Source organism: Lytechinus variegatus, chromosome 4 (genome assembly GCF_018143015.1).
Source record: "Lytechinus variegatus isolate NC3 chromosome 4, Lvar_3.0, whole genome shotgun sequence".
In the NCBI taxonomy this organism is placed as follows: Eukaryota; Metazoa; Echinodermata; class Echinoidea; order Temnopleuroida; family Toxopneustidae; genus Lytechinus; species Lytechinus variegatus.
This window is the reverse complement of record NC_054743.1, coordinates 19,828,065-19,847,179: the sequence shown is the minus strand read 5'-3', so window position 1 is coordinate 19,847,179 and position 19,115 is coordinate 19,828,065. Positions and strand designations below refer to the sequence as shown.

Below are 19,115 nucleotides of genomic sequence, written 5' to 3'. Positions count from 1 at the left end.
GTGCACACAAGCAGGGACACTGGAAGAGGAAGGGGCTGTTAAAAAGTGGTGCGGGAGCTAAACACATTTTTCCCCCTCTCATGAAGCCTCCTTCCCCGGCAAAAGGAGGAGGATGAGGAGGAAGAATTAAACAGTTTTGAGAATAAAATATGATATAATCTAACGATTGGTCGTCATCACTATTATTCCCACCGTTTGTAATGGATGAAATAAACGATTTGATAATGAAATATCTTAAAATAATTTTCCCCTCCTCCAGTCTATTCAGGGATTTCCAATATTCTAATCGATGATATTGATATTTTTTCCTTTTGAAAATTGTTTATATGTTACGATGTAATGCCGGCCTTCACCATTCGTTAGAATAATGGACACCTCACAAAGTGACCCCGTCGCTCATGTCGCTCGTCGGCAGAAGTGAGAAGTTTCTAAACGCTTTCAAGTTTTGCCAGTTTCCTGCAAACTCGAAATGTAAACCTTTGACAATCAGAAGCATATCGAGCTTTTAATTTAGAATGAATCTAAAATGAATTTGCATTGTTTTCTATGAAAAAATATGTGTTCAAGATCTATGATAGCATTCTCGCAATGTCATACATATCTTTTTTCCAGTTTGATATTTTTTGAGCAAACACAGTGAAATAAATGCGATCATGTAGCATTAAAGGGTCTTTAAAGCTATCTTATCCCATTTTCGTCGATTCGTTTGCTAAAAATATCGGATTGAAAAGGGGCCCAGGTCGTGTTGTAGAATGAATTGTTAATTCATTCTCGGATGCGTCTGCTTTGTAGTGTGTAGTGAAGATCGTTTAGATCAGATAACGGTCTTTGTCTGTACTAAATTTTAATAAGAATATTCTGATATAAAATATGGAACGAGGAACAGGTCAGTGCAAGAAACATCTAGTCCAATGTTGTGAAAGAACCTGAGCTGTCGGGCACGTTTAAAGGTGGGCGGGGTCAACGCTTCACTTTTATTGACGACCTTCAGTCAGGGGTGACGATACGTCACCTATTGTCATTATTGTATTGACTCCTCTTGTTGCTCTCGGTATGTATTGTGTATTTCATGGCTTCTGAACGCCCCGAGCGAGCTGAAGGCTTTCTGTTCAGGAATTACAATCTTTCTACAGAAGGAAAGTCGGCCACACTCTATCAACAGCGCGAAAATGGCAGTATATTGATGGGTATTATCGCTTATGAATTACTATTTTTAGCGGAATGCAGCACGTTAAACACGTGAGACCGTGGTACTAGACAACATATTAATGCCGATAGATTTCACGACCATTCCTTTACCGTTCAGAATATCGTGGTGGAGTGCCTAGATCGCTAGCTTTGTGTATGGATGTACTCATGTGCTGCATCTTTAGCATGAAATACTGCCGAATCGTTGGTCTGATAATGCAAGGGAACCGATGTATCTAGCTAGAAGCTACCAATACTCAGCTCCTAAGAACCCCTAAGAACAGACATTTACACGATTTAGCGCTGTAAATCGTCCTCGTTCTTCACACAGTAAAGTATCAGTAGCAGACGAATGCTGAGTCCACATGAACAGACGTGTGTAAACATCCCTACTCATCGCCATGCAACGGTTATTTGACAATGGATGCATCATATTATGATACGACCTCTGGATATTTTAAGCCATAAACTCATTATGATCACAATTCTTTTCATTGTGACATACCCCCAGCATTGAATCTCAAGCATGGCATCGTCCAAACACTCAGGGAGGAGAGGTAGGTACATGTATTTTCAATACCATTTTATCCAATAATTGAACGAAAATGTAACCATATATTTAAAATTTTGTGTTATTATTCCCGACAATATTATTTCACATAATAATCGTAAAAACATTAAGAATGCAAGTGCCACTTGCATAATGACCCACAAAAATAGCGAGTTACATACTTCATGTACTTGGTACTCCAAATAGATATGAGGTAATAAATAAACACGTGAGCTCTTTACATATGAAAGACACCCAGAGTCATAAAAATGAGATAAGTTTTCTTAGAATTCTCTTTTTAGCATATAATTTATTTGATCTAGACAGAAAAGCACAGCTGCAAAAGGTCATGATCGAACTTCCTATAAAAACATTAAGCCAATTTAACATATATTTACCGAACGGATGAATTAAATTGCGTGTGAAACATCTTTCTAATGGGGCAAGTAGGAAATGCTGCGTGATTTCGAAACATCATCAGAGCCTGTATTTTGTATGAGTCTAACACTATATTGGGCCTCTCAATTAGTCGCATTACAAGGAGTGTCATGGTATGAACTATCTGAAACGAGTTCCATAATTATGTATCCCCGCTAAAAATGAAAAAAAATGGAGGTTTGGAATAATAATTATATATCTAGCCGCTGATCTAGAACATTTGTGATGGGAAGTAGAATGCATGACAAATGGGAAAGCTTTTCATACCATCATCTACCATGTCTACTAAAGTTGTACCAGTATTAGTAACCTCATTTTTAGATAAAATAACCATAACTTTATCATTCCATGTTCAAATTCTTTAAAACTACCATATTTCTCTTTTGTCAAGTCTCCCCTCAAACACAGACTACCCCCCTTTTAAAAACCAAGAGTGACCCTTTGAAGGAGGTCCTTTAAAAAAATCAGGTGAATGACTTAGTTATAATACTCAAAGGATGTTGCAATTATTATGAAACATTATTCCCAGTTTAAAATGTATATGACAAAGCACCACTGATCAAGAGAGCTAAAACATAAAAATGAAAAAAAAAGCTATACGCTGTTAAAGGACAAGTCCACTCCAACAAAAACTTGATTTGAATAAAAATAGAAAAATTCAATAAGCATAACACTGAAAATTTCATCAAAATCGGATGTGAAATATGAAAGTTATGACATTTCAAAGTTTCGCTTATTTTTCACAAAATAGTTATATAAACGAGCCACTTACATCCAAATTAGAGAGTCGATGACATCACCCACTCACTATTTCTTTTGTATTTTATTATATGAAATATGAAAGAAATATTTGTATTTTCTTGTCATTGTCATGTGAAATGAAGTTTCATTCCTCCCTGAACACGTGGAATTCCATTATTTTAACGCCGCCTTTAGGCAAGGTCCTAATCATAAAATTCGTAAAAATTGAAATATTGTATAATTAAAACAATAAAAAACAAAAGAAATAGTGAGTGAGTGACGTCATCGACTCTCTCACTTGGATGTAACTGGCTCGTTCATATAACTATTTTGTTAAAAATAACCGAAAATTTGAAATGTCATAACTTATTTTACATCCGATTTTGATAAAATTTTCAGCATTGTTCTTGTCTAATTTTTCTCTATTGATTCATATCAACATTTTTCTTAGGTGGACTTGACCTTTAATGAAGCAAACAGTATATTGATAATCTTAATTAACTATGTTAACGTCCTCTTCTTTTTGTAAGGGTCGATTATCACAAATGTTTTTTTTCTTAGTCTTTAAATCACATTGCGTATCATGTCTAGTACATCTCTCTAGAATTGAAATTCAAATTCGTTGTCCTATAAACATTTTAAGATAATATTTATGTTTTCATTTTAATAATTTAATAACTTAATTTAAAATATTTTAGTTTGATTCATATTATCATTTAAGTAACAATATTTGTTTATTTATGTTACTAAGTATTGTTATCTTTGATTTAGATTTTGACTTTATTTTCATGTATGATGTGATGATTTATGTTGTTCTTTATGTTTTCATCAGGTCATTGATGAAAAACAGTTTTATACTGGGGCCGATTGCACGAAAGGGTCTTTGCGAGGACCGTCTTTCGTGTCGCCTATTTTTTATTATGCGCCATGTAAAACGCATTTTAAATAAATTGTCTGCAAACATATTGTATTCGTCCATTAAAATAAACAAAATATTTGTTCATAAAATGATGTGATATATCATGAAATTGTATGAATTTTGATTTAAAAGCAAGCTAACGAATCTCATTTTTATCATAAATTTCAGAAACACCTCGCTTATAGCGCATCATAAAAGATGGGCGACACGAAAGACGGTCTTTGGAAAAACCATTTCGTGCAATCGGCCCCTGATCTTTTGTACCTGATTAAATATTTTCTAATAAATAAATTAATTAATTTGCCTCTTGCATTTTTTATTTCGTCTTTTTTTCCCATTTCATTTCCAGAATTTCATGTTAACAAAGTCGTAATACGATTCAATTCGTAGATTTTAAAAATATTTGTACCAATGTTTTATCGCAATATAACTTGGTTCATTACTCGATATTGTTATTACTCACGTAAGCTACTAATTTGAACTTGGATCATTAGAATATCAAGTCAACTGCAGCAGACCTTGACACATTTGTCACCGTGCGGTTTTGTGTTCATATCCGTTCGTTGTTTTAATGTTTTATTTTTTAACATGCTCTGCCCTAATACATACCAGACGTTCAGACTGGATACGATAATCTACTACTAGGACTGACTTTAATTCAGAGATTATATTGATATAATGCCACTAGCTAGCATTGTTTTGTGTTTGAACAAAGTGTTGTGATCTCGTTCAATAGCACGACCTTGCCGATGTGCCAAGTAATTGTATCAAAACATATTTGTATTTACTCGGCGCAGCCAAAAAAGGAGGATATTTTATAGGAACACGGATGATTACAGAGAAAATCTACCATTTTGATCCACACACTCGAGCTGTGGCAATGTTCCTAGTGATTTTGCAGGGTGTAGGTGGGATTGCGTTTTGCCGGGATAATACTCATTAACTTCCAGTGGCCACCGTACTGCTGCCTCAGTCATATCGGTTTTTGGATTTTAATAATGTAAGTATTGGAGTATGATAATAATGTTGAACACCATTAATTATGTTCTTTGTCTTCTTACTATTCTGTAGATTATGTACGTCAGCATACGAAAAAATAACTACTGCTGATACTGGAACAAAAACTACTTTTTATAAAACTTAAGTTACATGTATATGCTACTGCTGCCTACATGTCTACTATGACAAAAACAATTAACAGCTACCATGCACCACCATTGGCACCGTACTATAAGACTACCACAACTAGTATAGGCATACTATTATTACTACTTCTACTAGAACTACTACACTACTACTATTATTACTACTTCTACGACTTCTACTACCACCACTGCTGCTGCTGCTGCTGCTGCTGCTACTACTACTACTACTACTACTACTACTACTACTACTACTATACTACTATTACTCCTACTACTACTACTACTACTACTACTACTACTACTACTACTACTACTACTACTACTATACTACTACTACTCCTACTACTACTACTACTACTACTACTATACTACTACTACTCCTACTACTACTACTACTACTATACTACTGCTACTACTACTACTACTACTACTACTATTACCATCACCACCACTGCTACTACTACTATAATATTACTAGAATTACTATAATACTACTTCAATTACTATACTACTACTACTACTACTATTACTACCGTCACCACTGCTGCTACTACTACTACTACTACTACTATAATACTACTAGAACTACTATACTACTACTACTACTGCCACCACCACCACCACTGCTGCTGCTACTACTACTACTTCTACTACCACCACCACCACCACCACCACCACCGCTACTACTACTACTGCTACTACTACTCCTGCTACTACTACCACTACTACTACTACTTCTACTACTACTACTACTACTACTAATACTTCTCCTGCTACTACTATTACTACTACTACTACTACTACTGCTACTACTACTACTACCACTACGACTATACTACTACTAATTCTACTACTACTCTTACTACTACTACTAGGCCTATTACTTCTACTATACATTCTAAAAACAAATCAGTAAAAAATGACTGGTTAATAGGGCCAGCTGGGAGCAACTGTTATTTTAGTCATATTTGACTATTTTTCTATTCATATTTTACTAGAATAGAGTTATTTCTGACTAGAATATATGTCAGAAATGTGAATATCAGTGATTGCCATATCAGTTGCTCCCAGCTATACTGGTCTAGTGAATTTGACTGATTTGTTTTAAGAGTGTACTACTTCTACTTCTACTACTACTACTACTACAACTACCACTACTATTACTACTACCACTACTACTACTACTTCTACTTCTACCACCATGTTTATCAGAATAATGAAGTCTTTCATTAGAGCATCCTGTATGAGAACTGGATCTGATTCATCCGAGTATTCTCACACTGATAAACAATGCACTAGGTACTACCAGTGTAATTGTTCAATGTCATTATTACACAATACTACTTTCTATAGAACATTAATTTTGTCATATTAATGATGACAATATGTTACGATATTGATCACGTTGATAAAGCTGTGTGACGATAGAGCTTCATCATGTTCATGAGACTTGTTATGAACCATGATCAGTGATTTTTATTTGTTGATCTTGGTTTTCATCCTTCCTTTCTACCATTCCTACCATGATGTCATCTTTTTTTTTATATTTCCTGATTCTGCCACGTCTGTAAACAACATGATATATATTATGCCAATGAAAGATACGCTGTTAGGCCTATCCCCAAATTCGATTCATGCATACAAATTTTCATATATATCTATATGAAAACAAATATAATCATTGTGCTTAAAAGTAATCGTTTGTCTCTCTTCCTTTTTTCTTTTATTATTGTCACTTTGTTTTTCCGTTTATTTTGCAGTTCCGCCATCGTATGAAGAGACGATGGAGGAATTAGCTCGGAGGAGGAGTGGCGAAAACCCCAAACACGACCCGACATCACCAGGACAAGGCGTGTACAGGAAAAGAACCGACGTCGATGATGTCGGTTACGATGAAGCAGGAACGACCCCGCAATACCAGTCAGACCAACCTGCTACCATCTCACACACAACAGTCAAACCGAACTACCAACAGCACGACGCAAATCTCATGCCCCAAACCTCGACATCCACCTCCCCATCACCCGAACCTTCCCGAGGATCCCCGAAGAAAAGCCGATTTAAGAAACTGATTTCCCGATCAACGTCGAAACGGGATCCGAACACTTACACTTACGAGAACCAACAGAGCGTTGATTACTGGTCGTCGATAGAACCAGTTACGATTGATCCTAATATTGAACCTATCCTCGTACGACCGATGGTAACACGGATTGGACCGGACGGAAGGACATACTTAAGAGATACCAGTATAGTTGTTGTTCAGGTATGGATGTTTATTGGTTGGTAAAGCGATCGACATTGAACGGTTTTGAAGTTGAGCTCGAGTGGAACGTGAGCTACAATTTGAATAAACCTTTACTATTATACTTATACTAGATCATTCACCAGTGGCGTATCTAGGCATTATTTATTGACGTTGACCACTTTTCCCGACTAGCAGTAAAATATATAAAATCCTTGACAAATACTTAAGTCTCATTTCGATCAGCAAGAATGCAAAATTACCGAGCTCCTGAAATTTGTATTTCAAAGCCCAAGATGCTTCTCTTCTGATGTATATTTCAAAGATTTGATTTTTCTTCAAATCTCTCTGTTAATTTTCTGGATTTTTTTGGTCTGCGCATTTGCTGCACTCAGAGGTTAGAATGATTTCAGGTTAAATTTTGATCTTAAAATGCTTCAAATCCTAACCTCCGACCATGCCTATAGCTTCATAATATTCAACTGGGTCACGAATTCATGCTGTTCTTGCGAGGAAGCAACGAGATCGAACTATATAACAATGTGTACCCTTTAAAGGCTGTCAAGACTACACTCTAAAAAATAAAGTGCTAATTCAGCTCTTAAAGAGCGTGTATAGTGACTGCACTTCGGAGTGCTGATTTTTCTCGTTCAAATTTGAACTAGACAAATCAGCACTCCGAAGTGTAGTCACTATACACGGTCTTTAAGAGCTGAATTAGCACTTCATTTTTTAGAGTGTAGTTTTGTCTAGTATTTGCCCAAAGAGGAGGGAATGGGGTCCTCTACTTACTTTACATGTATCTATCTTTCTTTTATCTATTTTGTTTATTTCTCCTTAATTTTTTTACATTTTTGCACCTTCTGCCCTTTTTTCATCTTAATACACCGTTGACATGTCACTCACGTACGTCTTTGTTTTAATATATATTTCCCTTTTAAACCTCTCAGAGCGTATTTGTGAATTTTATGTGGATGATTTGTTTTTTTCAGATTCAGTCTCCTTTTAAATGTTCTACGGAAAGATGTTATCAGCTCAAAGCCCCAAATGAACGCTTATTTTCGTTTCTATCATGTGAATATGACAAAGATTCGTCCCTCATAAGGCATTAAGGCTCGATTCATGACGACTTACGCCAGAATAAGGTTTTTGACACAACTATGGATCACGAATACCTAAAATTATCTTGGGCAATTCAAGTTATAATACCTGATAACAATTGAATTGGGAAAATAAGTAAAAGACAAATAATTTACATATATAATACTACGATAGATCGTGTTTCCATGTACTCGCGAAGGAGGTTGCCTGCATTGCTAACACATTTATTTACATAATGTACACGCGTACATTGTATTTCACATATAAAGCAAACTGTCAATTTTTAGCAAATATTTTTGGGGTGCACAAAGGGAAAGGAATGACAATGTCAAAATATTCTATTTTTGTAACTCGCTAAACATACTGAACATCAGTGGACCCTATTAGGATAACGCAAATAACTTTTATGATTTATTTAACAGACTTAAATATGTTTGCACTAGTTATTAAAGCATGTCAGTCTTTGCCGATTTGTGATATAAGAAAATTTTATCATTACAAATCTTTCATCCTATATACTTATCAGTGTTTTTTCTTTCTCTCTCTCTTTCTCTCGTCCCGTGATGTGTCTCATCCTGCCCTCGGTTTTTTTCCTTGACCTTTTTCTGTCCGATCTCTTGCCCACCCCTCTCACTCCCTCTCCTTCTGATCCCCTATCATGCCTATGTCTCTTTCATTTTTTTCTGAATAAAGCCCGAAGATCACGAAACTCCGAACACCCAGAAGGTAGTTGAGAGACCAATTCGACCCAATGACTATATGTGGTACTCCTTCGTGGGCATGGCCTTTTGTTTCTTCTTTGGAATTTTCTCTTTGATACGATCTAAAGAGGTAAGTTGGATGAAAAAAATTTCACGTTGTCTCCTCTCTTATAATAAATAAATATTTGAAAAATGTTAGATGTTAAATCTAATCGATATCGACTCTTCTAATGGCTTGATATGTATGCAGGACATTTATTTGGCGGCAACGCTGTATTTTTCTAAAACTAGCCCTGTCTTTTCTTCTTATTTTTATTTATTTATTAATTATTTTTATTTTTTTTTGGGGGGGAGGGGGGTCATTTGAAAATCACACACGGGGGAGGGGTAGTTGCTCCTCTGTTCCCTTTTTGGGGCGCCATCCCTGGTGAATGTGAATATAATTTACTCTCTATCATCAAATGATAAAAAAAAACACTTCAGAGCCACTCAAGAAACATAGGATGGGTTAGTTTTTTTTTATAATTTGTAAAAACTGTCATGGCTTAGAACTTTCTCGCCAAGCAACTACGAGTACAGTAGGGGAAGGTGGGGGTAAGTTGAGCATAGGGGCAAGTTGAGCTACCAGCCCCAGGCCAGTAATGAACGAGTCAGACATTATGGTGGTGTCATGTATTGATGATCCTTTATATAACCCTTAACCCCACCACATTGTTTTCAACTTTGAAACAAAAAGTAATTTTTTAGAGGGAAAAATACGAATTTCAGCCAAAAAAGTAAAAAAAAAGAGTGTGAAATAGATAAGTGCTTTATACACAAACACGTCTTTAAATATGATAAAGACATGATAACAACATTGTTAGTCCAGATATGGATCTTTATTCTTGTCATTGTCTTTTATATGATGGATGCATAATAAATGTGTGGATACAAAATTATCGCAATAAGTTCGGACTGGGGTAAGTTAAGCCAGACAACATGGAGCAAGTTGAGCCATGGCAATTCTTATGTATTAAAAACCCCCCCGTAAAAATCCATCTAAATGCAGGCTGAAAGGAGCAAATTTACATGATTGCTCCTTTCCTTTTAGAGAATGTTAGTTAGTATTTAGAGAATTAGCAAGTGAAAAGACTAAAAAAAATGATATGCTGGTTCTTCTCCCATATATTTGTACATAGTTTTTTGTGGCTCAACTTACCCCAGAAGGTTGCTCAAACTTACCCCGCAGATGGGGCAAGTTGAGCCATTTGACACCTCTTTTTTCAAAGGTGACAATGACTTTCAGTGTGGGGTAGAAAGTTATATATAGGTGGAAAATATTTCAGAAGAATTAAATTTCAAGGGAAGGTTCATACTTCGACAAGATTATTTGTCATATCAATTTTAACATGCAAAAAGCAAAAAAAAGTGTCACAACTTACCCCGCCTTCCCCTACATGTCTCTCACTTGAACTGAGTTGACGAACCACGGTTGGCATACTCAATCCATGATACTGACGTAATCGACTACGCCATCTATCGGCCGTATGTATCTGTCTCGATTCAACTGAGCGCTTATCAATGGAAATAATTATCAATACTTCATAACTTTCGAGTCTGATCCTATTTCGAAAATACTATCTCCTTGTCACGTGCATCTTTCATGAGACATATTAATGAATAACGTCTTCTATGTCAAGTTGGCTCTCAAGTTAAACAAAATAATCGTTGCATAATAATTTTGTAGAAGAATTCTGATACTTCGGATTAATGTCTGAATTGCACCATTGATGTGTTTCACCTTTTACATTACTTCGCTTCTTAGGTTCCCGTCAAATTCGAAGCAGGTGATTACGAAGGAGCGGAAAAGTCTTCAACTTCTGCGCGGAATTGGGGCACCCTCGCGCTCATCAGCGGCGCCGTTATCATCATCGTCTTCCTCTTCCTTCTATTCGTGAGTCCTTGCCCTCTCACAAGAACATTGCAGTTTCAGGGAATATGCCCTGAGGGCGTATGATGAAGTGAACTCGATGAAGTTTCTGATCTTCGATGACAGGTTACAATAATCATGCGCCTTAGCAATATAGAATTATGGATTCTTTGATCTGTTGAAGCGTTGTGACTCGGATATCTTCTCCTGCCTGTACAATGTATTCCGAAGGTATAATGGTGGAAGAGGTAATGGTCACTCGTGATTTTATGCATTGGAAACTCACGAAAAAATCGCTATGAGAATCATTTTGTTTAAGTACTTTCTTGACCCAACGATAAAAAAAAACGATTGATCAAAACACAGAGGCGGGAGGGTGTTAGTCTGAATGTGCAGCCTACTCATGCCTTGTGTACTCGGCTCTCCCGCGAAGGGAGCATCAAGTTTTGTATGTGCTAGTCCTTGCATGGAGACACACTTGTTGATCAAAGTTCTAATCAGGGTCTGTGCCTGCAGACTAGGAGGGTGTGCTGGTGAATTATGTCTGACTAAAATGTGTTCGAAGAATCTACCACAATTGTGGTTGATTTTTGGAAATTTTTTAAATGTGGGATACAGTTTTGATCAACATGTTTTTGCAACCAATTTCTATTCAAAACATATGATGGTATTAAATGAGAAAAATAGAAAACCATATAGTAAATAAAGTGAATTTTTTTATTTTTATTTTTATTTTTTAGTAAGCTTGATATAATCTATCCATCGAGTTAATACTATGTACCCAATAATTGTAATAAAATTTCAATTGTATTGTATTTATGAAAAATTTTATTGTACGGCAATGTGAGCACACATTGTACTAAACGAAAAGAAATGCTGAAATTTATTCTTTATTATATAGTGGTGTTAAAATTTCTGCATTTAAACGTCGAAAATCTCCTTCAGACATGACTTGATAGGTCAATATATTTTAAGATGAAGGGTAGACAATAATGTAGAAAACTTCTACCAAGTTATATTTCTCACAACATTGTCAAAAGGTTACGCCATTTTTATGTGGAGAATAGTGTTTTTTCTGTTTGCTTATATTTCCATATTCTAACAAATGCCATCCTTTGCTGCTGATAATGAAAATGAAATTAATTCAAAGTAATCTTTATGAGAATATCATGTGTTGCGTGGATTAATGTGCCAAAAGTGTTCTTTTATGTAATATGTATTAGGCCCTCACTTATTTAACGTGTATACCATGCAACTTCATGATGTGATTAAAAGACATAATATCAGCTATCATATGTACGCTGATGATTATTGTACTTTTCATGTTCTCCAATACAAGAGCACTTTGATAATGTATTAAGGATCTCGAGGATTGCATCTCAGATATACGGAAGTGGATGAATGATTGTTTTCTTAACTCAATGATGAAAAAACCGAATTTCTAATGTTAGGCTCTAGACAACAACTAGCATATCAGTCATTATACTGGTAGGCTCAGCTCATATTTTTCCTTCTGAAAAGGCAAGAAATCTTGGTGTTATTTTTAATTCTACCATGACTCTTGATATTCATATCTCTAATATTGTTAAGTCTGCTAATTATAATCTCCGGAACATCCGTGCAATAAGAAATTATCTAACCCCCAAAACGACTGAACAGTTGATACATGCTTTTGTAACCTCTTATCTTCATAATTTAACTCCTTTTTGGCCTTCCAAAGTATCAAATTCGCAGATTACAGAAAATTCAAAACATGGCCGCCCGACTTGTCACAAAATATAAGATATTGCTTTTAACCTACCGTTCACTTCACAACCTTGCCCCTTCATATATTTCCTCTCTCATTCATTCCTCTTCTACTTCTCGTACTGGTCTTCGCTCATCTAATTCTATCAAACTAAAAGAACCCAGAACAAAGAGGACATGGGGTGACAGAGCATTCTTTGCTGCTGCACCCCGTCTCTGGAACTCACTTCCCCACACTGTTCAAATCTCATCCTCTCTTCAGTCATTCCAAACAAACTTGAAAACCTATCTTATGTCTCATAACGTCCAATAATATGTGTACCCTAATAACTCACCCCCCTCTCCTTATGAATTTGAGCGTATTTTTTTGTTAATGTATGACTTTATATTTTTCCAATTTACTGTTTATATTTTAATTATGATGAATTGTCAGGCGCCTTGAGCATTCTTCGGAGTGGATATGTGCGCATTAGAAATATGGTTATTATTATTATTATGCATATGGTCAACGATATTATGTGCTTTTTTAAGTTAGAGGCATGTATTTCGCCATTTTGCAGATCGATGATTTCGAAAAACAAACCCCTATCTTAAGTAATCGTGATATTAATGTAAACTTGATTTTCAATTCTCAGTTATACATATATTGAGGTTTATGCAGTCATTTTATAATTTCATTTGTTTATTTAGAGAATAAAAACTTTTCACACTTTTATATACTTGCACCCTTTTATGTTTAAGTGTTCATTATTTCAGTGCAGCTTTTTTCATTTAGCCTGTAGAAAAATAACTTTCTATAAGAAAGTGTTTAATCATAATTTAAAACTACTAGATGATTAAAGCTTCTAGGGAATCTTCTGATTTGGGAAAATCGTTATTCACTGGTAAAGAGTTAAGGTCAGGGTGCAACGGGAGCGAACATTCCCCGTAAAGCGTGTCAAGGCCTGTCGGTCGTTTCATATTATGCAAACACTTATGGTAATATATATTCATAAAACAGATGATATTTGAGAAGCTTAAGCAACACATTTCGAGTAATACCAATATAAAATTTCTATTAGTAAACAGTTGTTATCAATCATGTTCATAGGAGGGGGGGGGGGGGTTCCACTGACATGTGGATACCAGGCGAGACCTTTCGGTTTCGAAAATCACCCTAAACAAGTATTTTATATATTCTAAAATGCACCCCTTAACAAGTATTGCGTGTGAAACAATCCCCTTAATAAGTTTTTGAAACAAAACGACAAATTTAATATTCCCTAAATATTGACCCCTAAACAAATATATAACAGCATCGATATTTTAATCAAGGTCACGGATGTGATTATGGATTGCGGCTTTACCTTTACTGACGTTCACCTCGCTGAAATCGGACTCTTAACTGTGCTGGGGCAAAAAAAAATCATCCTTAAAGGAGAATGAAACCATTGGAACAAGACAGCTTGTGTGAAAACAGAAAAATCAAAGAAACAGATCAACAAAAGTTTGAGAAAAATCGGACAAATAATGAGAAAGTTATGAGCATTTGAATATTGCGATCACTAATGCTATGGAGATAGCCAATTGGCAATGCGACAAAGATGTGTGATGTCACTTGTGAACAACTCTCCCCATTACTTTAGTATATATTTCACTTGAATTGCCTCTTTTATCACATCTATCCATAGATCATGTGTTCTTTCTCCATGAGGGCATGTAATACATATTTTTTAAGAATACATCATGGATAAAGAGTTTGTATCATCATAAGAAAAAGCAAAAAGAGACACTTTGAGGGTATTTTATAGTCCACCAAAGGGAAAGTTGTTCATCAGTGACATCACACATCTTTGTCGCATTGCCAATAGGAGGATCTCCATAGCATAGTGATTGCAATATTCAAATGCTTATAACTTTCTCATTATTTGTCCGATTTTTCTCAAACTTTCTTTATTCTTATTTTTTTATTTTTCTGTTTCTACACAAGCCTATTTGTTCCAAAGTTTTCATTCCCCTTTAATAAAACATTTTAGTCTTGCTTATACCCTCGTAAATTTGACCTTAAACACGCATAGCTTTCCTAGCGAAATATTATACACTTTTTCTTTTCAGTATTTTAGTGTTTTTGACACCCTTATTACTTTGCCGTATCTTGAAAAGAGATTATTTTACTCGTTTCTTCGGTGGTCGCGCGTGGTATCCACTCGTCAATGGAAGTGCCCCCCCCCCCCCTTCCCCGGGTTCAAAGCAGGAATCTCGACACTCGTGTCTGGATTTTTTCTCCCCAACTACATCAAAGAATATCCATATTGTACTTGCAGAAATGGCATATTCTATTTTCTGCTAAGGGTGTTTCAAGAAGCGGGTTGTCAGTGATATTTAATGTCAGTTGTTACTATTACAAGCTGTACTTAAACCCTCGTATCCCATGCTGCAGCTGAGGATGGTTTTGTAGGTGAATGTCACTGACAAAGAACTTCAGATTCCATACACAAGCTTTGTCTACCTCTGAAATTATTCTAGAATATGCCAGTTAATACGTATCATCATCATCATCGTCACCATCATCACAATCATCACCATCATTGTTGTCATCATCATCATCATCATTATCAGCATCATCATCAGCATCATCATCATCAGCATCGTCATCATCATCATCATCATCACATCACCATCATTTTTTTTGGGGGGGGGGTGTAAAAAGAAAGAATTTTCACTTACTGCTATCTGCTCTTGCCCCCGCCATGATTGCCTTGGCTTGATATATCTGTGAAATTCAGTGATAAAGTTATATATTTCAATGTCTATTAGAAATCGATCTTGTTCACTGAAAGTATAGGATTCGTCCTAATAAAATTCAGATATCTTAAGTTATGAGAAATATGAAGAGTTTGGGGTCGAGGGGAGGTGAGTTTATCCCTACGTACTACTCGAATTGGTTTTTCTTACATTTTTGTCGTTGCCCCCCCTTTTTGTCTTCTTATTACAGTTCTTCGAACCAGGCTACATGTATTTGAATTTTTCAAAGTCTCGCCTCAATTTAAAAAAAAGGAGAAATATCAGCAGAAATACTGGATTTCAATCCTACCTTTCAACCACAAGGATCATCCCAGTTGCTCCCAAATCATTTCTGATTGGTTATAATAATTATTTGAGCAGGGCCCGCTGGAAGAGCAGTTTTCTAACCGTCTAACTGAAGTGGCTACCCTGGGTAAATAAAATAATATTATTATCAATAACTATATGTGATGATGAGTAGCCATGACAGGGAATGAATGAACACCACCCTGAAGCTTGGAAGAAAATTGCGAAATAACAATCGAGATTCTCGGATGTATAAGGTTTTAATGTATGGAATGAACGCTAAATCACAAACACGAATTCAATTCTCTCGGGAATTCGAATTCAAATCGTAGTGAAAGGTCCGATGATTCTTAAGACGAATTGCAATCAATACAATGATGATTCAAAGATTCACGTGAGAAAAGGCCCTATATTGAGTTGTCCCTTTTTAAATATAAATATCTGTAGCTTATTACATCCCTAGCTAGACAGATCTTCCCACGTGTGAAAAGGCCCTTCGACCTAAATCATTCAAATCATAAAAGTGCTCTGACTCATCAGTGCTACGTAAAGGAAGTGAAACTTTTTTTCTCAACATGCGTTTACTTATACTTAAAAGAGATCTGTCTAGCTAGATGAATCAATTAGCCGCGTTACCAAGGGAGGGGGGGGGGGCGGTCGCTCTCCCCCAAAACACCCCATAAAGAAAAAAAAAGCAAAGGGAAAAGGGAGAAAAAGAAAAAGCGAAGGGAGAAAAGGGAAGAAGAGAATAGTTTTATTTTTTTCTCTCTTTTTTTTGCCCCCAAAATATAAAAGCTTAACGAGAAGTTCTTCTCTCTCTTCATACAAACCTTTGCTTCAGTGCTACCCGCGGGGAAAAACAGTGCCTTTCCCCTTTCTTCCCCACACCTTTTTCGACTCTGTTTTTCTCCACCCCGGCTATAGGAACCGTATATTCTTGCCAGATATTATGAAGTATTTATGACTGGGTGTAAAGAGTATGAAAAGTATTTTTTTATTATTGCATTAACACACAAATTCGGCTTTTCTGATCGGGGCGGGGATAAACACTACCATCACTCCCCGAGTCCCCAAAATGATGTTCTTCCGCTTTATATTTACAAGCAAATTTTGGCAAAGTATCTGCTCAAAGGGGGGGGGGCATCAAATTAGTGTCATGTTTCGTGCCTTATGCAAAAGTATGCAGGCTTACGATGAAACTTAATTCTTTATCTCTTTGCATGAGTTGACATTTCTTTTTCTTACTTATGAAGGAATATTCAATGCTAAAAGATAACACATTTAAATGAAAAAAAATCAACAACAAACAATTCAAATAAATTAATGTTTTGTAAATGGATTTGAAAGCAGAATTCTAATTCGAAATGTCTACTGAAGACTGCTGATAAACAAAATGTATGATCGTCCATAATTTCTCATTTTCTTCCACTTGGCGCAAGCCTTTTTTTTTACCCCTGACAATAATGTTCCATGTTCGCTCAAGAATGAACGAAACTTATTTTTTGAATGACATTTTAAGAACAAGACTTTAAAGCATCTATTAATATCAAAATATAAACATCATAATTTGAAACCAAATTTTTATAGAATTTTGAAAAATGTCCCGTTTTTTATACGCACTGCATAATGTTCTCTCAGACCTGACGCATCAATAATAATTTCTAAGCGCAAGTTAATAATAGGTTAGACGATGAGGGTAAGAGACCATATATGCCCAATCATTTTGATTAAAATCATTTCACTCCATATCTGTGCTTTCCAAATGCCTTTTAATTCTTTGAAAGAATAAATTGATGGTGATTTCCATGCGTAGAAAATAAATTATTCCTATTGAATTGCAATTGACTTCTATCATAAAAAAGTAAAAGTGGCGCATTTTTGTGGTTGACATTGACCATGTTGCAGGCGCGTACGCAGGATTTTTGAAAGGGGGGGGGGGGATTTCGAGCTGATTTTTTTTTAAATCTCCCGCCCAGTCTCTAAAAAGTGATGAGCGGGGGGGGGGGAGCTGATGATTTTTCTTTCTTTTTTTTCAGCACTGCAAATAAGACAATAACATTTAAGTGGGGATGGGGTATGTAACAGTGCGGTCATGACCCGCGAGCGAGCAGAAATGTTCTCGTTTTTGCGTTGAAAACATAACCTTTTTGTCAATAGTTTGTTGGTATCATAGTCGATGCTACATGTCCTTCGGATCGTAGCACTCATGATATGGCCTTGATCAGAACACTAGAAACTTGAGAAATGTCATGAATAATTACGAGCGAGCGGAGCGAGCGAGCCGAATTTTTTGTTTTTCCGTCAAAACATACAATTCTTCTCAATAGCTTGTTGGTAATGATTACATATTAGTTGATGATACATGTCCTTCTGCTCGTAAGTCTCATGATATGGCCTTGATCAAGTGACTAGAAACTTAAGAAATTTCATAAATGATTACGAGCGAGCGGAGTGAGCGAGCCGAAATTTTCGCGTTTTCCCGTCAAAACATACATTTCTTGTCAATAGTTTGTTAGTAAATCAAGCATTAGTCGATGCTACATGTCCTTCTATTCGTAACACTCATAATACGGCCTTAAACAGGAGACTAGATACTTATGGAATTTCATAAATTATTATGAGCGAGCGGAGCGAGCTAACCGACATTTTAGCGTTTTCCGTCATTTTGGTTTTCATATTGGTAAAACATATTTTGTAAGAAAACGTATGTCTTTGTCTTGGTTCACTTGTATTCATAAGTATACATCATGATAATCATGTATGGCCTTGTTAATGGCGATACCGTGATCATGTCGGCGACATGCGGAAATAAAAGATATAATAAAATGGAGCGAGCGAAGCGAGCGGAAATTTTTTCTGTGTTTTTCGTCGGAAACATGAGATTCTGTTCATTATTGCTGTCATATAGATTATTGGGTAGGGGAACTGTCCGTAACCAGACCAAGGAGTTATCAGGCGCTTGCCCGATAACTCCTTGACCAGACCGACCTCTGGGGAGACAAGCAAAAAAAAAAGGGGGGGGGGTTTGAACCCCCTAACCCCCCCCCTTGCGTACGCGCCTGCCATGTTGACTCAGAGAAAAATGAAAATAAAGACAACGAATTTCATAGTCATGAAGATCGTCATCATTACAGTCATCATCATCACCACCATCATCATCACCATCACCATCATCATCATCATCCCCATCATCATCATCACCATCACCATCATCATCACCATCACCATCATCATCATCACCATCATCATCACTATCACCATCATCATCATAATCATCATCATCACCATCATCATCTTATTCATCTTCTTGTCCTTTTTCTTCTTTATCATCATAAAAAAACATGGATAAATTTGATTCCACTC

At 36.1% G+C, this 19,115-nt stretch overlaps 1 protein-coding gene across 1 annotated transcript; it reads left to right on the top strand.

The window, feature by feature from the left end:
- The first annotated feature begins 1,095 nt into the window (after positions 1–1,095).
- On the top strand, positions 1,096–13,392 carry LOC121413569. Its single transcript, XM_041606431.1, has 4 exons — positions 1,096–1,745; positions 6,742–7,247; positions 9,021–9,158; positions 10,833–13,392. Exons 1-4 carry the CDS (start codon positions 1,715–1,717, stop codon positions 11,022–11,024), a joined length of 867 nt encoding a protein of 288 aa, XP_041462365.1. The 5' UTR covers positions 1,096–1,714; the 3' UTR covers positions 11,025–13,392.
- Positions 13,393–19,115: the final 5,723 nt, after the last annotated feature.